This window comes from Nansenia antarctica, assembly GCF_963989245.1.
Source record: "Nansenia antarctica genome assembly, chromosome: 6".
Classification (NCBI taxonomy): domain Eukaryota; kingdom Metazoa; phylum Chordata; class Actinopteri; order Argentiniformes; family Microstomatidae; genus Nansenia; species Nansenia antarctica.
This window is the reverse complement of record NC_137676.1, coordinates 14,560,645-14,581,615: the sequence shown is the minus strand read 5'-3', so window position 1 is coordinate 14,581,615 and position 20,971 is coordinate 14,560,645. Positions and strand designations below refer to the sequence as shown.

Genomic DNA, 20,971 nt, shown 5'->3' with positions numbered 1-20,971 from the left:
AATTGAAGACAGTCTACTGACTGACAGTAAATAGTCCACTGTGTCGAAAGCTTTTGATAAATCAATAAACAGGGCAGCACAATGCTGCTTTTTATCTAGGGCATAAACAATATCATTGATTAAAAAGGGATGTAGCTGAAATAGTACTCTGTCCTGGCCTAAAGCCTGATTGAAGCCTATGTTATGATCATATTCTGGGACCCATACGGAAATGTATGTGAGCTAACTAGCTGCAATCATATTTGTTGAAGAGTTTTCAGACATTCCAGGCAGTTGAACAAGCTCATGTTGTATTTATGACTTTGCCAAAGTCACCAAATGGGAGTTTCCGAGTGGGACAAGAATGCACCAAGCATTCTATTCTAGTGAGCAGTTATAACATACAGCACTAAGCAAGAAACAAACAAACACATGTGAGAGCATGCTTTAAAACTCTGTGAACAACGCAAGATACATAGTTTTACTCCAACAAATACAAAATCTTTAGGCATACCCATTACCCAAACAAATTACTGAAACCATGATGACAAAATGTGTTGATTTGACTGGACAGCCCCACTACATCACTGGTGACGTGATGTCATCTAAAAATGTTGAGATAATAATGCGGCTACACTTAATTAAGCAATAATGCTAGACAGGTCTTGATTTATTGTTAATATTGTCATGGGTAGGGGTAAGGCACAAAATGCAGCGGTGTGCCTTACCAAGTGACAATATTGACGATCACGGCCTGGAAGACATTATTGCTTTTATGAAACAAATCTGAAAATTGTGACACGAAAACAATGCTTTAAATATCTATTACTTGATAGATTGTGACGGTTTCTCCCCTGCACTGAGAAAAAATGTTCCCCGTTGCCAAGGGAACATCATTAAGATTACTACTGTGGTGTAGGAATACCATAACAAATGATTTAACCATAGCATTATCGTTAATATCTCATGGCTTCGAATGCCTCTCGGCCAATCACAATGCTTGTTATTTTCATCAACCTGTTGTATAAGTGTTATGATGCGTTTTTGTGTGACTATAATGCCAATTTTGTATGCCTATCAAATATTGCAATATTCATTGTTTAACCTTAAACATACTTTAAGTGTGCCCACTCTCAGTAGTAAACAACATTCTTAGGAGCAGGCATATACCATATCAAGTAACAGTGAGACCAGTTTAACTCTAAGGACATAGTAGGAGCCTTACACCAGTGGTCAGCAGAGCAGAACAGCATGAACACAGGATAGCCATGTATGGGAACTAATGTCAGTATTGTAAGTTACGAGGTAAAGCTATTTCCCTCTCTGAGAACGGTATATAAGCTGTAACAAACATCAGTACTTGGCTTGGCATCTCTTTATGCCACAGCCAGGCTCGGCACCAGCCGCAGCCAAGCTCGACATCTCCTATGTCGTAGCCATGCTTGAAACTTGGACTTAACAGAGCATGCTGCCTTGGAAACATCTGTACAAAAGAATGCAACCCAGATCTGCCTAATACAATGATTACAATTCAACCTTCTCTCTGAGTCATCAATATATCATTTCCGGCCACCTGACCAAGAAAGATCTCCATATATCAATAAGAAAGGTTATGCAACATTGCCTATATATTTTGCACAGAGTGTAGGTCATAATGACAGTATCTAAATGCATTGTTCACCTTCCAGATGATAATAAACATCTATATGTACAAGGGGGTATTCCATCAACGTCACTAAAGTAAAATCCAGGCTTATTTTGATAAGTCTCGTGAGAGGTCTCAAAATAAGGCTGGATGTTTTTATAAATCTCACAGGATTTATCTAAATAAGCCTGAATTGTCGTTTAGCGATGTTGATGGAATACCAGGGGGGATCTACAGATAATTAATACAGACAGGTTAGTGGTATTTTTTATTGTATTACTCAGTGTCAAAAATGGTATGGAATGGAACATTTTATTTGATTTTCACATTAAACATTTTCTTTAACAATCTTGCACCATAATTCTCTCTGCCCACAATAAAATAGGTATTTCAATAGCTGTGGGTTCAGAACAACTGTTGCTTACATGTACCATTTTAATTCAGGACTATTTAAATTAACCATTATTTTCATTATGGTTGAGAAATCTCTATACAACACCAATGGATTCTTTCTTTATCTTATTCTTTACTTTTCAGTCTTACTTTGATCCCATCAGGTCAATATTTTGTAAGTTCAGATTCAGAATCATGAATATGAAAACCGCATGGAAATTATAGGCTACCATTAACAATAAGTGTAGCATAGTCAGTCTTCTACTTTGTGAGCTGGTCTGCAGAATGTCCAGTGATGTTCCACAGTGTTCTCATTGGCCCGCTCGCTCATGTGATGCACCCGAGTGTTCCGAATGGTAAAGCCCTGCTTCATGATGTAGTCCATGAGGTGAACCCTGAGGGCCACCTCCTGGTGGTAGTCACATGGTCCAAAGGTGAAGGACATCTGACAGTCTCTGGTGTCCATCATGTGTTTAATCCACTTGGTGAAGTTGTTTGAGATGCCCTCCAGCAGGGCACGGACATTGGTCGTTATGGTTAGCTGTGTGATGATCACAGCCACTGGGTTTGAGTACTTGGAGAGCTTCCGTGTGCTAGCCAGCTCCACCACCTGCTCAAAGATGTCCACAGGGTAGAGCGGCTTGGGGTCGCTGAGGCAGTGGATCAAAGGCTCAATTTGGTAAAAGTCGGCCTCTTTCCTCAAGAGGTCAGTCTCTGTGAAGTCCACGGGCAGGGTGAGCTCTGACGTTCGCAGGAAGTTCAGCACATAGCGGAAGAGGGTCCCGTCGCGGTCTATGAAGTAATTCCCCTGGGCATCCCGCGTCGTGGGGAAATCTCCACGGAACATGGCGCCCAGCATTGACTCTGGGTAGCGCTGTAGGGTGGATAAGGAGGTGGTGTACAAGCTGCCTCCCACATTCAAGGTAACTGTGTTAGTCATCTGCGGAGAGAGAGGATGCATGACAAAAAGCTTATAAGCAATGACGACGTTTAAGATAAGAGAGTGACACAAACTAGTGTTGTGTAGCTAGAGGGAATAACTAATAATGCAACCCAAATACAAAGTTCTGTGTATTTAAAATGCTAGTTTGGTACAATCGACATCGCCATTTCCATGGCAACATCCCCAACCAGATTATTTGAATGCTACTTTTGAATAATCGACATGCTCATTTCCTTGGGAACCACCTCAACCACTTATGAATCAATACCGAGTTCTGAGGCAGCCTTTGCCTGTTTGTTATCCTGTGTCACTTACCCTATGGCCCCAGTCTCCATTATCCATTTGTAAACAGAGAAGCCCCACTTCAAGGTCAGTCACCCAGAAAGGTGGGCTGGGGTGGGGATATTAGCTGACACTAGTTGGTATATCTTCAATATCACCTGTGCAAACAAGTCACAGCCAGATGAGTTGTCATCAAGATTGACGTGTAAGAATCAGCCAGTCTGTAAAGTGGCGTAGCTTCTTAAATTAGCTTGTTATACCTCAATGGTTTGCTCATTGGGTCCCTGAACTGCACCTGTCACCCCACCCAAGGTGCGTTTCGAGGTAGCCTGTTCGTTACCCTGTGCCACCCCCACTGGTCTATCATCAATGTTTGTTGCTGTCCTGTTGTTTACTTTGCCTACTGTATGTTGTATGTATCGTCTCTGTTGCACTTGAAGCATGAAAGTACCATGCCCTAGACAAGTTTCCCCTGGGGGACAATAAAGTATAATCAATCAATCAATCAATCTATCGGAAACGTTCACTTTCATTTTTCTTCGGCGAAAGTGAAAGACCAAACATTCCAGACCGACAGTCAGCCTACACAACCAGCTTTTAGATGGCTACCCACCATCAGATTCTTGCAAACATCAGAATGTATCATTACTGAAAGTGACTTTCAGACAGATCAATGTATCTTTGTGGACAGACTAAAGTCTATTCTCCCTCCATTGCCCAGCCTGAGCTGCTCTGTCTGACTGCAGCAAATCATCTCTCGGGTTTATGACTGCATGATGAACATGATGTGTTTTGGGTGCAGATTGAATAACACCCCCCCCCACAACACCTCCATAGCTAGGTTATACCCCAGGGCGTAGGACCCGAGAAAGCCAACCAACTAGCTAACTAACGGTTTTGCTAAGTTCGGTTATTTTCAGATGCGTTGCTACAAAGCTACATGGCTAACGATGCTAGCTTCAAGCGGAATGTCTCGGACACGTCCCTTTAACTCGCTGGCGTATTTCACTGCAATTTAAGACAGAACATGTAAATAAGAACCTTATTCGACCTTACCAAATCTCTCCGTTTACTGGTTTCAATTGAATGAGGATACAGCAAGCTTCGATAGCAACCCGAGCAAAACTATGCTGATAGCCAGGCAAAAGGGTGATAGTGTTGAATGGGGCTAGATCTACGCATGGACAACCAAGTTATTGTGCAGAGTTGAAACTGACCGTAAAACCGTATTTTGCAGAGTGGTGGTCTGTAACAGTCAGCCACCCACCACTAGACTTCACAATTGATCAAATACATTCGTTTTTGGAAATAAACACTCATACTCCAGTCACTTATATTTATTTTGGCAATTCATTTATTGTGTGTGGTGTGAAGCACAAACATTAAGCTTCCATTCAGCTTCTGTTCATCATAACAGCAGTTAGATGAAGATAAAATAGTGTGCTTTAATGAAATATTCATGTCGTGGTGTGTATTATAAATAAAGCATTTGCACAATAGGGAGAACATGTTGACCAAGTCCTAGGTTAAATTGCTACCTTGCAAATTGGGAAAGAGAGCTTAAGAATAAGCGTCTTATTGTATTAACAAAACAGGAAATAAACAAAAACCTAAATCCAACTAATTCCATAAAGCCTTGTTTTTTTTTCAGGTGCTTTTCTTTGTGCTGCCACTAGTGCCTTGCTGGGAGATGATGAACTCCACGATAAGCTTGGCTGTCCTGCGAGGCCTCTCCATCACCACAGAGTGGCCGCAGTTCTCCAGCAGGTCCACCCTGCATGCAGACAAAGTCTCCGCCACCACTGCAGCTCCAGAGACATCCACCACCTGAAGGACGGAGAGCGATTCATGATTTACGATCAGCTTTTGTTATCTCCTATACTATGATCAAAGTAAGAAAACAAGAGCAGAGAGGAAGTGACTCTTCATTGTTGTTGTTTACATTATTCACCTTCAGGCCTTTATTTAAAAAACCTGTAACATTTGTTGTGCCTGAATCAGAATTCCTGCCAACATTGTAGATTTAGGTTAACTCACTGTACCTGGTCCTGTTTACCCCATATGACTTGCAATGGGGCAGTGATCAGATGCAAATGTTCCTGCAAGGCATACTTGGAACTCTCACCCATAATCTTCGCGAATACTGGAGAGATAAACAGAGATTTTACCAATCTAGCAGGAAGCTGAATACCAGTAGTCATATTCTGACAGTAAAAGGTGTTAATACAACTTGCAGGTGCATTTAATGTCAGACCGACCTTCTTGATAAAAGTCATTGTGTGGAAGCCGTACATCCACCAGTCCTTGAAGAATCTAAACCATAAAAGCATGAAGAAATCCCCCCCCCAAAGAAACCCTACTTCTTATTAACACATTCCATGCAACCATTTTATGAAGGAATAATAAGACAGTCTAAATAAGCAGCGCAGTAATGTTCTCAGAGTACACATTGCATAGACCATGGGCAACTCCACCTGTTGGGGGATCTTAAAGCGGACGTGAGAGCAAAGTCTAAGCATGTCCTCCATCTCCTCTGGTGTGGACGGGATCAGTGGGATGCCGAGAGCATAATGGCTGTGCTCCAAGTCCTGCAGATGGTTGTCAAATTTGGTCTCACAGGGGTACCTTATACCTATGGGTTAAAAGATCAATGTTTTCTTTCTGATCAAAGACCAAACATAAATAGGATTATCAATATTTATAGTAAGCACAGTGCCAGATTTAAATTTTCCATCCTCTGCTTTATTTATATAATTCATTCTGACTCTCTCTCTGTCACAAAACGACTGGCACACACACACACACACACACACACACACACACACACACACACACACACACACACTGGGTTATGCGTTGGGCATGACTGACCAGCCGGACAGATGAGAGTGAGGCTGCAAATGTCTGCAGGGTAACAGGCTGCATACACCCCCGCTACGTTGCCCCCCATGGAGGTTCCAACCAGATGGAAGGGTTTCCTGTTCAGCCGTATGGTCTCCACAAACTACAAGAGAGGGAAACAGATAGATTGATTATTCCTTTCAAACATATTGTTGTACTTTTGCAATTAAAAGTTGTAGGTACAATTCTATACATTGACAGCTCATGTACTCATTACATTTCATAATTGTTGTGCATTGCATGAGAGTATTTCCCTTATGGCAACAGGAGCAAGATCTATAGTACCTGGTGTATCCTCCTGACTTGGCCCCGGATGGAGTAATCATCTGTGTTGGTGCGTGTGGTCCCCTCATGGCCAGGCATATCCATACACAGTATGTGCAAGTGTTTTGGAAGATACTGAACAGCACAGGCACATGTTACCAACCCTCAATTGATCCCTTTACAGGTATCAATAAGCCATGGGTTAGAATTAGAGCTCGAATTAGAACTAAAACATCATACAACATCATGGGCTATTTGCTCATTTCAAAGTGTCTGCAACAGGCTGGGTAGTGTAGTCTAGACCCCCTTACCTTGACCACAGTGAGCCAGGAGTCTTTGTGAGCAGAGAAGCCATGCAGCATGAGGATGGATGGTCGGATCCCTGGCTTCCCTCTGTAGGAGTAACAGAACCGGTAACCACCACAGTCTGCATAGCGCACCTGCAGGCCCAGGGTTCTTCTCCAGTACCTGCAGTATAGTGTGACAAAACAATGGAAGTGTGTCAGAAGGTAGAGTCTAATGATCGCAATGACGTCTAATGATCGCAAGGTCAGTGGTTCGATCCCCGGCTCCTCCTGCCGAGGTGTCCTTGGGCAAGACACTGAATCCCAAATTGCTCCCAATGAGCGGGGCGGCTCCTTGCATGGTGGCTTGCCGCCATTGGTGTGTGAATGTATGTGTGAATGAGTGAATGAGAGGCCATTGTCCATTTACCATTTCATTTCTCTCAAACACTTCCAATAGCTTGGCAATGTCTTAAAACAAGAAGCAACCTATGCTCCATGGTGGAAAACACAGTTTTCAAGATGAATAGGGGGGAGCGGAATAACAGGGTAGAATGGCAAGCAGGGCAGGGTGGCGCAGGGCAGGGTGGCACAGGGCAGGACAGGTAGGCAGACTGGCAGGGCAGGCAGGCAGAAATTGGGACGTGGCACTATTTAACAGAGAGAGCGCTATTAGTCAAATACAAAATATTGAGTAAGCGATGCGGCTGATTTGTAGAAACAACAACTGATCTGGTGATATGGCAGAGATGAAGTAGATGGAAGCTGGGGTTTAAATACTGCATGGTGATGAGATGATGAACTGCAGGTGTGTAGACAGAGCAGTTGGAGTGGATGACGTGAACTGGATAGCTGGAGTCTGGGGCCACGCCCACACACATACACACACAGACACACACATACATACACACACACACACACAGACACAGACACAGACACAGACACACAGGAGAGACCACGATGCCACACCTCAAATACCAGCCCTGGATCCAATTTCAACCTATTGTTCAAAATCAAACCTAACCCTAACCCTTGGTATGAGGAGCAATAAAAGCAGAACAACTCAAACCTCAGCCTTTTTGTTACTATCAGGTTAGGGTTCCAAACCTTAACCCATCGGGGGTAAGAGCCGAGGGCATAGGGAGGTGTTGTTCAAGGCGCTCCTAAGACTAGTGATTAGGGGAAATGTATAAGAGGAAGTATACTTTTCATCTCTGACCCTATTTCTCCTTGTGATAGAACTATAGTTATGAGACCTTCAGGCATTGACCTGGCTCTAGACCACCTACGGTTAGTAAGCAGACTCAGCAGTACAGGATAATAAAATTGTATCCATCATCCCTCAAGTATGGATACGTTATACACAGTAGGAAAGAAACCAGACCTTCATACCTTGTTTTGCATTTTGTGAAATGCCTATTTCAGTCAATACCTTTTTATTCACACACAAGCCTACATGTTTTACAATTAGATAGCTTTTTCCTTTGCCTTGGATAGCAGTTGCTGCTGGTCTAAGTGATCACTGACTAATTTGTCTGTTTGATGTTTGAGTATAAGATCTGCAGTAACCTTTCGTACAATGTAAATCGCTAAGAGACGTATTCTCTGAGGTAAAGCAAGACTGCGAACACCCTTTTATACTTATTCCTTGTCACACACATGAAGGTTACATAAGTTCAGACAGGACACTTTAAGTCGAATGTCAGGTGACCGACAGACGGATTCACACGTATGAAATCATCACATGTTGAATGAATGGTCTTTCAGGGCTCGACAGTGCGACCATTTCACTCGCAATTGCGACTAAAAATACATCTGTGCGACTAGAGAAATAAATTCACGAGCACACTGTGCGAGTACAGATTTTTTTTTATTTTTTTTTAATTCTAAAAATAAATCTGCGCGAACCGTGTGGCCACTGGCCACATTTTAAGCCATCAGCCAGCCCGCTACGACCACGGGAAGTCATGTTAAAAGTGAAGTTACTTCTGTTAAACTGGCGCTAAGCTAACATCGCTAATCGCTAACTCCCTCCTGGGCCTTAAAGAGACAAGCGCCCTTTTCTCATCTCAAGCTTCATTAGCTTCATTAGCTCACCACATCTACAGATTTGGTCCCACACACTCCAGATTTGAACCCAAGGTTACAACCAGGGTTAACTACCCAGGGTAGAAAGTAGAAAGCTCTCAGACCTTCAGAACCCATTGAAAGTAGTGGAGGTACTCCAGAAGTCCAAATGCATCTCTAACCCTAGGAAACCCTAGGAAGCAAGTTGCCTAATGGCATGAAAATGCAACATGTTGTACTTGAGTGTGGCAGAGAGGTGGGACCCCCGGGGATGGTGGTGTGCTAACAGCTAGCCACCGCAGAGGCACCGTGCTGGGCTGGCCACCTCCACATGTCACCACCCCGGGCAGCATGGGGCTGGGGACTGGTCATCTGGATGTGGGGTAGTTTAATACCCCTAGATGTGGAGTTGTCTGGCCACCGTGTGTGACTGATGTAGCCTGACCCAGCAGCAGGGAGGTGGGCAGCATGGAGACAGACCTCTGCATGGCCTGGCTGGGCTGCTAGCTGACAGACCTAGCCCTAAAGCCTGGCTGGGCTGCTAGCTGCTAGCTGACAGGCATGACATGGATGAATGAATGAACATGCTGCTAACCAGGAGAACTTGACACAGCTAGTTACCATAATACAATGCCATCAACTCTGCGTCTAGTAGGGCTGTAGGCATGGGCCAATGTGTGATTTTGGTGCAAAAATTGCAAAATCACTAATAAAAATGTGTTATATTAACAATTTTCACTGTGCTCCTAAATTTCTTTGTGTGCCCCTAAATTTTTTCATTTAGGAGCACATGTGCTCCTAGTGAAAAAGGTTAGCGTAGAGCCCTGTCTTTATTGTCATTGCTATAGTACAGGTACCAAACAACGAAATTTGGGATGTTCAGCGACAAGGTTTAAAAGAGCCGAGTTATGCAACACTTCACCATCGTTAAACAGCGTAACGCCACTGGCTATGAAAGTTTGACTTGTTTGACCCACTGCCCCAGCCTCCACCCACATGGTCAGTCGCTCTGTATTTACCTGTCTACGGGGGGTTTCATGAGCTTCCTGCCAAGTTATGTCATTGTATTTTATGTCATTAAACTTCAGGCAGGGAACTATACAGAGCCATCCAATTACACCAAACTTAATGTGTTACCATTTTTCATTCAACAATATTAAACCAACGTTAGGTCCCCTGACTGAACTCTAAATCACATCCAAAACACAGTTTCCTGTTGATTCCTTCAACCATAGTCTTTAGGGCTGACAGATGACCTGACAGATGACAGATGACCCTTCTCTAAATCGTAACTAAAACCAAATGGTAGACTACATCAGTAGAATGTATTATAAGTAGAAAAGTACAAGCTTTATTTCTTTTAACAAAATGTGGTGTGCACAGCAGCGCGATATCTGTAAACACACAATCTGTAGACTCTCCGCTAAAATGGGATTGAGAATTTCCAACCTAACCAATCTAAAAACTTCTAAATCCACCAAAAACCAGCCCATCTGGCAACCCTGTCTCCGCTGCATCAGAGTCTACTTGTTGTGCAAAATTGGCCAGGGTTAGTCAAATCCTTTGTTGGACATCTCGTTTCTTAAGTCCTGGTATATTGTGGCATTTCTTTACTGTTTGCCATCTGGTCTAGGAATACCCAGGGAGACGCAGACAGCAGAAGTAGAATAGAATAGTAGAATAGAAAAAGAAACCGCTATAACCATGCTGAATTATGTACCTGTATGATGCACTGACAGCCTGTGACTGTGAACCTGGCCGGACACTGCCCTTCTGCCTGAGTTTGAGTATGATGCTGCCCAAATAAATGTTATTGTTTAGTGCTGTACGCTTTCGTGGTATTATATTGTGTGAATTATCATCTGTATGTTGTTTTTCTTTCACTCGACTAACCGCCGAGATAATACTTGAGACATGTACTTCCGGAAACATACATTTTTTATTGGATTTTTTTTTACAATATCGGACCGACAGTCCCACATATAGCGGCTATAATGTCCGAATAGAGAATCTACCACCACCTAAAGAATGCTTATTGTACTTGTATCCATGTTGAGAGTGAATGACACAGGGACAGACAATCAGGCATGCCAGCTGCAGTAACACTGGCCTCCACAGTGGTGCTGCTAGCAACAGGTGCATCAACGACGTTTGTCCCTGACCCAGTGCTAATCGCATCCCTACCCGCGTCTCAGAAGCTGCATTGGGTAAAAGAAAATATGACATTTTTCGAAGTTTCGCTGAATTTTGTTCCTTTTTATAGGAAAGTCCCCGTTTTTGCGCACCGCTGAGGTATTTTCGCTTGCTCATTTTCCTTGTGTCTCGCTGCCTACGTGTGACGTCAAAGTCATGTTGCTATTGGATACGGCTAACTATGTATATATTTTAAAATATAGGCCTATATATTAAAATTAAGGTTGACACAATGAAGGGCCACTTATTTTCTTTGTTTTATATTTTTTTAAATAAAAAAATAAAAAAGTTTGGATCCAATGTTAGGGGGCCCCCTAGTGGCTGGGGCCCCCCCGCGGTGCGTCGCTTGCGGGCCCGTCCGCTACGCCACTGCTCATGAGGTCTTCAGCAGGTAACTGGATAAGGGCTTAACTTCCCTATTTCCTTGTGATTCACAAGGTCGTCAGTGGTGGCGTGCATGTTCTTCCCCCTGAATCATTCCAGTCCTCTGTCTTTGGCAACAATGCAAGATTATGCGTTGCTCTTCTGGAGTAAGGGTCATACCCAGTTCATCATTCACGACACCTCTCAATGTATTATTTGTGTTTTTGAAGGGTTTGTAATTCTCCTAATTACCCTGATGAAAGACTGCATAGGTCACTGTTCAGCTCTCCCTCTAGTTAGCTGAATGGTGAATCTTCTGCTTGCTCCGGCAGTACGGGTGAAATGATGAGACTTGACACAATTCGATTTGATTTCCTTCTTCCTCTATTAAACAGATTGTAAAACTGAAAACACATTGATCCATTAGTACATGTAAATAATTAACAGTGAACGAACTAACAGAAAAGATTCAACAAACTACACAATCATTCAGAGCTCAACTTACCAACTCCCATCTCGCTCTATACCAGTGGTTCCCAAACTTTTTCAATCAGGCCCCCCTTGGGTAATTGGACATATTTTCGAGCCCCCCCTAACCCGGTTCCCACCTAGATTGATATAATTAATTGTATAAAGTTGTAAAAACATTACATTTTCTCTTCTAATAATAACAAGACACATACAGTATATCCAACTATAGTTTTATATTTTATTATGGTTTGAAAAGGAACATAAGTGCTTGGCAAATGATCCTGTGCCACTGAAATATTCAACATATCAACATTAACTAATTTCTACTGCATCACTATTCTTACTCCTCACATTTCTATCACAATTACGATCAATGACTTGTGTGTGCTTGCTTTGCCTTGCAAATCTTCTCAAAGCGGGGTTGTTGTTTTGAGACTGCCACTCTCAGTTCATTCTCAATGTTCAACTTCGACCTGTATTTGCTTTTGATAGCAGCAACAGCAGACAAGCCTATCTCACACAGGTACGATGTTGCAAAAGGCAGCAGTATTCCCACAGCTTTCTGTCCAATGAGAGGGTAGTCCTTCTCCACTCCAATCCAAAACCCAGCCAAAGTCGTGGATGTGAACTGCAGCCTCATGGTTGACTCTGAAGTCATGTCGATGTACTGTTCCTCTTCCGCAGTGCTGAACATGGCAGGTGGTGGTGCAACAAATGGATCTCTAATCCAGTCGTATTTGGCACTGTCATCCACAGAGAAGTATTTCTGGAAGCTTTGTTTCAGGGCTGAGATGTGCTCTCTCATACATGGAACCACTGTGCTCTGCAGCTCATTGGTCTCGATGAATGCCTTCAGATTCCCAAATGAGTCGATGTCCCCCTGTTCAAGTCTCCTGCCCCACATGTCCAGTTTCCGTGTGAAAGATTGTATCCTGTCTGCCAGATGTGGAAGGTGTGTGTTGTTGCCCTGCAACTGTAGATTCAATTCATTGAGCTTCTCAAACATGTCGCTTAGGTAGGCCAATTTCATGAGGAAGTCTTCATCATTAAACTTGCTGGCAAGTTCGTTCCCTTCCTCCTCCAAGTAGATTCGGATCTCATCTTTCAGCGATAGCACCCTGGACAGCACCTTTCCGCGAGAGAGCCAACGCGACTCGCTGTGAAATAGCACGGCTGTGTGCTCGGAGCCCATCTCCTCGCACAAAGCGGAAAAAATGCGAGCTTTCAGTGGTCTTGTTTTTATGTAATTGACGGTGGTGATAACATGAGACAAAACGTCATTCAACTCTGGACTCAGCTGCTTTGACGCGAGTGCCTCCCTGTGTATTATGCAGTGAGTCCACACTGCTTTCGGTGCAACGCGCTTGATGAGCGTCTGGAGCCCTCCCCGTTTTCCTGCCATGGCCTGGGCACCGTCGGTGCATATCCCCACACAGTCCTCCCATTTCAGATCGGCTTCACTCAGGTATTTGTCTATGATTTTGAACAGTTCATCAGCTGTTGCTCTGTTTGGGACATAGTTGCAAAATAGCAAATCCTCGCTCAAACCCTCCGCATCAATGTATCTGACATACGCTATTAACAGACAGTCCTTGTTACTATCTGTGGCCTCGTCTACCTGGAGCGCAAAGCGTTGGTCTTTTATTTTCTCAACAAGCTGCTCTTTCATGTCTTCTGAGATGTCATTGATGCGTCTCGCAATAGTGTTGTTTGACAGGGGGATAGCTTTGAGTTTTTGGGCTGTTGCCTCGTCTATCATATGTGAAACCATATCTATTGCAGCAGGGAGTATTAACTCCTCAGCGATGGTGTGTGGTTTTTTAGACTGGGCGATACGATATGCCACTTTGTAGGAGGCAAGTTGAGCATTAGACGTAACAGATGCTGTTTTAACGAAACGGCTCTGCTGACCACGGTATTCTTGGAGTTTTCTCTTGAAGAAATCGAGGGGCTTCTTCACATCAGTCGGGTGTGTGGTCTCCAAGTGACGTTTCAACTTGCTAGGCTTCATGCTTTCTGCCGCTAAAGTTTTGAGACAGAGGACACACAGTGGTCGTTCCTCCGCACCGACCACATTAGACGTGAAGCCCAGGGAGCAGTGGCGGCTGGTGCTAAAATGTTTGGGTGGGGCACAGGTTATGGGGGCATGCTCCACGGGGAAGAATATCAACTTTAAAATCTGGATTTACAGTCAATTTTAGCATGAGAATAGCTCTACCCCCCTGTACAGACCTCGCCATCCCCTCTACCCCCCTGTACAGACCTCTTCATCCCCTCTACCCCCCTGTACAGACCTCTTCATCCCCTCTACCCACCTCTACAGACCTCTTCATCCCCTCTACCCACCTCTACAGACCCCTTCATCCCCTCTACCCACCTCTACAGACCTCTTCATCCCCTCTACCCACCTCTACAGACCTCTCCATCCCCTCTACCCCCCTGTACAGACCTCTCCATCCCCTCTACCCCCTGTACAGACCTCTCCATCCCCTCTACCCCCTGTACAGACCTCTCCATCCCCTCTACCCTCCTCTACAGACCTCTCCATCCCCTCTACCCTCCTCTACAGACCTCTTCATCCCCTCTACCCCCCTGTACAGACCTCTTCATCCCCTCTACCCCCCTGTACAGACCTCTTCATACCCTCTACCCCCCTGTACAGACCTCTTCATCCCCTCTACCCCCCTGTACAGACCTCTTCATCCCCTCTACCCCTCTGTACAGACCTCTTCATCCCCTCTACCCCTCTGTACAGACCTCTTCATCCCCTGTACAGACCTCTTCATCCCCTCTACCCCCCTGTACATACCTCTTCATCCCCTCTACCCCCCCTGTACAGACCTCTTCATCCCCTCTACCCCCCTGTACAGACCTCTTCATCCCCTCTACCCCCCTGTACAGACCTCTTCATCCCCTCTACCCCCCTGTACAGACCTCTTCATCCCCTCTACCCCCCTGTACAGACCTCTCCATCCCCTCTACCCCCTGTACAGACCTCTCCATCCCCTCTACCCCCTGTACAGACCTCTTCATCACCTCTACCCCCCTGTACAGACCTCTTCATCACCTCTACCCCCCCTGTACAGACCTCTTCATCACCTCTACCCCCCCAGTTTTCTCTACAGTTTCTACACGTCAACGTGTACCGAAACACTTGTTTCCAACGTGGTCCTACGTTTCTCCTACACCAAGACACATACAAAGAGCATAGAAACATACAAAGAGCATAGAAACATACAAAGAGCATAGAAGATACAATCAGAATACAGTCTGCCATTCCTTCTCCCAGCATCGATTTGGTTTTCCTATCATGACTGAAGGACAGATGATTCACTTACTTACACAAGTTTGACTTCGGTAATAGGTCCAGTTGCAATATCATCAAGTTGTGAACAAAAGATGCCTCCTTCTAATCCATTTGTTCAATTTGTTTACAAAGTCCGGTAGTGGAAAGCAGAACAACGCATTTGTTACTTCACATCCCGCTAGCCATGTTTTCTTCTCATACCAACCCCTCGTAAATCCTCGGTTATACGATTTTCCAATTTTCCCTGCCTTTGTATAAACTTGCTTTATAATTAAATTTGGTCTGGGTGGTCCTAATTCCTTTACTGTTAATTTCTCCTGGTTGCTACGACGGCTGAACGGTGTTTCTTTTAAAGATTCAACCGCAGGTGAACGAACGTGATCTGAAATGTAGGTTAAAGCTACGCCGGCCGTATGACATGACGTAAGCACGTACGATTCTTTGTGCATGTCCCAAAACCCCATAGACAAATGACCGAATGGCCTGAAGTTACCAAAATAGATTTTACATGCAAGTCTACGAGAACAGCCTAGTGCAATTTCGAGTAGACTGAAAGTTGCCCTGAAAGGGGCGGGACTTGAAGCTGATTGGAACATACTCCACAGAACACTAGCTGATTGGACTATGATATACTCCACAGAACACTAGCTGATTGGACTATGATATTCAGAAGCAACACTGTCTAGAAGTCATAGAAAAAAAATCTCTCTCTTCTCCCTTTGGTGGGGCATTGTCCAATTGCCCCTAATGAACCAGCCTCCCCTGCCAGGGAGAGGTATGTATCGTCATACTTTCTTGACTTTGGCTTTGGGACGTTTGTCATGGGCTCCTTCGCTTTTCGTTTAGCTTCTGGCTCTTTCATAAACTTATCCATTGTTGTTGTTGCTGCTAGATAGCTGGAGGAGGGAGTGCGCGCGTCAATGACGTGAATGGAGCGCGCGTCAATGACGTGAATGGAGCCCCCTCGCTGCCTCTTTGTTACAGTTTATGGCCTGCGCTCCATTCAGGTTCTCATTTTTATCATCCAACGCCCACAACACCCCTGATGGTAACCTTAAGCAAGCAGTGTTTGTTTACAGCTCTTGTGTGTGCATTTTTTTCCCCTCCCATTATTTCTGCGCCCCCCCTGCAGTACCCCCGCGCCCCACTAGGGGGTCGCGACCCACAGTTTGGGAAACGCTGCTCTATACTGTCATTCTGATTTCCCTGCCACCCAGATTACCTCCATTAAGCCCGCCCCCATTTCTATCTAAGCCAATCACTCTCTGCATGCATACTTTTACCCAATCACAATCAAACAAATAAAATAACCCCCAAATGAACTACCCTCCCATGGATTAGCCAAACAGTCACATATAATTGACAGTATGCAAATATCTTTCCACAGCTAAACCTGATTTTTACTACCAATCTACTCAGCAACACATCTAGAATATGAATGAAGTGTGTTTCAACCATGAGAGGTGTCATACAAAGTGTTTATGGAATTTTACTGTGGCCATACAGCGAACAGTGCCGCATTTAGATTGCATAGGGCACATATAGGGGAGGCCTGCTAGCTAGGCTAAAGAGAAGCCCGGATAAACCTGCTTTGCCGAGTATTTTCCTATCCAACGTCAGGTCTCTGGCTAACAAGATGGACGAATTGAGACTGCAGGTCGCTACTAACAACACCGTGGGAGATAGCTGTGTGATTATTCTCACGGAGACCTGGCTAAATGACACCATCTTGGACTCCGCGGTCGGTTTGGAAGGAAGGACTTTACACCGGGCGGACAGGACGCTGCTTAGTGAGAAGACGCGTGGAGGCGGCCTCATTATATCTACGAAGGACAGCTGGTGCTTAAACACAAAAACTGTAAGTAGCCACTGCTCCCCAGACCTGGAATACTTGACTGTTAAATGCCGACCCACATACCTCCCGAGGGAATTCAACGCAGTGTACATTACATGTGTTTACATTCCGCCTCACGCGGTTGGTAGCTTAGCATTGGCGCGGCTATATGACGTCATCAGTAGTGGACTGAGCGCGGACCCTCAAGCCGTACACATCATCGCGGAAGATTTCAATCATGCTGACCTGAAGGTAGTACTACCGAAGTTCTATCAGCATGTTAAATGTGCAACAAGAGGAGAAAAAACACTGGATAAGGTATACACCAACATCAAGCTTGCTTACAAGGCTAGACCGCTAGCTCATCTAGGCATGTCTGACCATGTGTCAATCCTCCTGATCCCAGCCTACACTCCCATGAGGAAAAGTGCTCCCATCACCACTAAGACTGTCAGAACCTGGCCAGCAGGGTCCGCTCCACTGCAGATCTGCCTGAATGACACCTCATGGCAGGAATATGAGCATGAGGACCTGGAACAGTTCACGTCGTCGGTTCTGAACCACATAGTGAACTGCACCAACTCAGCCACCGTGGACAAACGGGTCCGGGTCTACCCCAACACGAAGCCATGGATGACTGGGAAGGTCCAAAAACTGATCAAGGAGAGGGACAACGCCTTCGCAGGGAAGGGCACACTGCTGTACAGCACCACCAGGGCTAACCTAAAGCGCGGCATCCGGGAGGCCAAGGCAGACCACAGAGAGAAGATTGAGGAATGCTTCCTGAGCAACGACTCCAGGCGGGTGTGGCAGGGGGTTCAGCACATGACAAACTTCAGAGCCAACAGGCTCACAGCCGCAGAGGACGACCCCCTGCTGGCGGAAAAGCTGAACTCCTTCTACGCCCGGTTCGACGAGGGGCGAACGGAGGTAACCACAACACAAACACCACTCTCTCCAGCTCTCAGCAGCCTCACCCTCACAGAGCATGAAGTGAGACGCGTGCTGAAGGCGGTGGACCCCAGGAAAGCCTCAGGGCCGGATGGCGTCCTGGGACGGGTGCTGAGGGACTGCGCCGACCAGCTGGCCGGGGTTTTCACCAACATCTTCAACCAGTCCCTGTCCCAGGCCACCATCCCACCCGGCCTGAAAACCTCAACTATCATCCCAGTCCCGAAGAAAAGCACGGTGAGCTGCCTAAACGACTACCGCCCGGTGGCACTCACACCAATCATCATGAAGTGCTTCGAGAAACTAGTCCGGGCCCACATAGTCACACGCCTCCCGCCCAACCTGGATCCATACCAGTTCGCCTACAGAGCCCACAGGTCCACAGCGGACGCCATCGCGACGACTCTCCACTCCACTCTATCCCACCTGGAGAGGGGAAACAGCTACGCGAGACTGCTCTTTGTGGACTTCAGCTCTGCCTTCAACACCATCCTTCCAGACAGGCTAGTGACCAAACTACTAGACCTGGGACTATCACACTCTATATGTGCATGGATCAAGGACTTCCTGTCCGACCGCCCCCAGAGGGTGCGGGTGGGCTCCCACACCTCCACAGCCCTCAGACTCAGCACTGGGTCCCCCCAGGGCTGCGTGCTAAGCCCCATCCTCTACAACCTCTACACCTACGACTTCACCCCCGTCCACCCCAGCAACTCCATCGTAAAGTTTGCAGACGACACCACCGTGGTGGGCTGCATCTCGGGGGGGGACGAGACGGCGTACAGGGATGAGGTAGAGCAGCTGAGCAAGCTGTGCAAGGTTAACAACCTGCTGCTGAACCAGTCAAAGACCCAGGAAATCATCGTGGACTTCAGGAGGAAAAAATCTGAGGTCCAGCCCCTGCTCATCGACGGAGGGAGCGTGGAGAGAGTCTCAACCCTCCGATTCCTGGGGGTGCACATACAGGATGACCTGTCCTGGAAGAACAACACAGCAGCCATCATCAAGAAGGCACAACAGCGGCTCTTCTTCCTGAGAGTCCTCAGGAAAGACCACATCGGACAGGAGATGCTGGTGGCCTTCTACCGCTGCGCAGTGGAGAGCATCCTCACCTACTGCATCTGCAACTGGTTCTCCAGCTGCACAGCCGCAGATAGGAATGCGCTACAGAGAGTCATGAGAACGGCTCAGAAGATCACCGGCGCCCCCCTCCCCTCTCTGGAAGAGCTGTACAACACACGCTGCCTCAGGAAGGCCTCCAAGATCTCCAGAGACCCATCCCACCCTGGGTACGAACACTTTGCTCGGCTGCCCTCGAACAGGCGGTACAGGACCATGTTCGCAAGGACAAACAGACTGAAGCTCAGCTTCTACCCCAGGGCCATCCAGGCCCTGAACACAGCAAAGACCTAGGTTCTGGGCCCTGGACAGTCTGGACGGATTGATGGCAGCTGCTGGATTGAAATCAGGTGTAGTGCTGAGGCACAAATGTGTACATTTCAAGCCTGCAAACTGCGACACTTTAAATGAATGTGCAATAACACTATGTGCAATATGACAACCCTAGGGTACATAAGGTTGCAGAGAATAGGAAATGTTAGAATAGGTATAGCATAGCATAGAGTACAGCACAGTGTTTTATTTGTATAGTATAGTATAGTGGATAGTGTACATAGCCTTTATTTATGTAAACCAGCTCCTTTCCCTTCTTGTTTTTTAGTTTTTTTTTCTTTCCTAGCACCAGGGGAGCCCCCCCCTCCCAAATGTCGTTGTTTGGTACCTGTACTATATCAATGACAATAAAGACCATTCATTCATTCATTCATATAAAAGACTGTACACAAATATTTTTCCAAGGCTTAACTAGATTTTTAGTACCAGTACTCAGCAATACTTCTAGAATCTAACTCAAGAGACCTCTGGTCTCTGGATGAATATTTGTGTCTCATTGACTTTTTATGAGTATGCCATTTTAGCTGTATCTCTGATATACTCTTTTAAAAAACAGACCTCTAGCTCTATCCAAACTCCCAATCCTGCCAGAGAGCTATTATGTATTGTCCCTTACACAAATAACACTCAACACCTGTCTGCTAAACCTATCTAGTTTGATGTGGGCTTCCCTTATCTAAGGCTTATGAGGAGATACCGTGTGACCTATGAGGTTACATAGAGGCCCTATGAAGTTACATTGAGTCCCTACTGAAGTTACACAGAAGTCATACTGGTTACATGGAGTCCCCTCATATTACACGGACGCCCTAAAATCTTCATTACAGATGGTGAAGATTCGCTTTTATAGGAATAAATCCTCTGACAGATGTTCCAAGACATGGGTCCATTTCTGGATTGTTTTAATGGAAACTGAGAACTAAGTCAATCTCATTCTTTGTATAGATCTGTACTTTTAGGTAGTGTTACCTGATCTGTACTCTTATGCAGAAAGCCACACACATCCTTCCCCTGAACAAACCCGAGTCTGGTGTAGCACAGGATGTGGTTGTGGTGTTAAATAGGCTAGAATCAGTCTGTCTGAATTTGGTGTGTCACTGCTGTGTGTGGCCATTTCGTGAGCTTAGAATTAGGTTCTATCTCCGTTTAGGGTAGTTCAGAGATATTGAGCGTCAAAGTTTTTACATTCCATTATGTTTTGTGAGATGGAACCTTTGTATTTTATGAATTACTAACTCAAAAATGTCAACATTTTAAAAATAACACCACACAGGCATTAATAAACACTTAATGGATCAGATTATGTAAAAAACTCAATTTTGACAAAAATGGAGATAGAACCTTATAATTCTAACGTCACGATTTAGCTGAGGCTTTTATCCAAAGCGACTTACAACACCCTCTCTCTCTCTCTCTGATTTCCACAACTCTCACATGTAAGGCACTTTACAGAGCACATTATTGCAGATGACAAATACACACAAGTGAAGGTTTTATGACACCCCCACAAGCCTTACCAGAAATATACTTTGATGAGGCCTGAGGGCCACAGGAGAAAGAAGGCCACGAAAACCAAAATGGGAATGGCCAACGTTCCGCCAGCGATGATGAACAAGTTCACCACATCCAGATCCGCGGCCAT

General features: G+C 45.4%; 2 protein-coding genes across 3 annotated transcripts; both read right to left on the bottom strand.

The window, feature by feature from the left end:
* Positions 1-1,933: 1,933 nt before the first annotated feature.
* On the bottom strand, positions 1,934-4,407 carry kctd6b (potassium channel tetramerization domain containing 6b). 2 transcript variants are annotated; one of them, XM_080533803.1, is made up of 2 exons: positions 4,299-4,407; positions 1,934-3,400 (listed from the first exon to the last, which is right to left on the bottom strand). In XM_080533803.1, exon 2 carries the CDS (start codon positions 2,976-2,978, stop codon positions 2,271-2,273), a length of 708 nt encoding a protein of 235 aa, XP_080389929.1. In that variant the 5' UTR covers positions 2,979-3,400; positions 4,299-4,407; the 3' UTR covers positions 1,934-2,270. The 2 variants fall into 2 exon arrangements, with proteins under 2 accessions (XP_080389929.1, XP_080389930.1); XM_080533804.1 differs by having other exon boundaries at positions 1,934-2,957; positions 4,299-4,400.
* A 482-nt stretch (positions 4,408-4,889) lies between these two features.
* abhd6b (abhydrolase domain containing 6, acylglycerol lipase b) lies at positions 4,890-20,971 on the bottom strand (the record flags this gene model as incomplete). The annotated part of the gene is made up of 8 exons (XM_080535321.1): positions 4,890-5,069; positions 5,285-5,385; positions 5,501-5,555; positions 5,717-5,874; positions 6,114-6,246; positions 6,429-6,542; positions 6,719-6,875; positions 20,847-20,971. The coding sequence occupies 8 exons, from the start codon at positions 20,969-20,971 to the stop codon at positions 4,890-4,892; spliced, it is 1,023 nt and encodes a 340-aa protein (XP_080391447.1).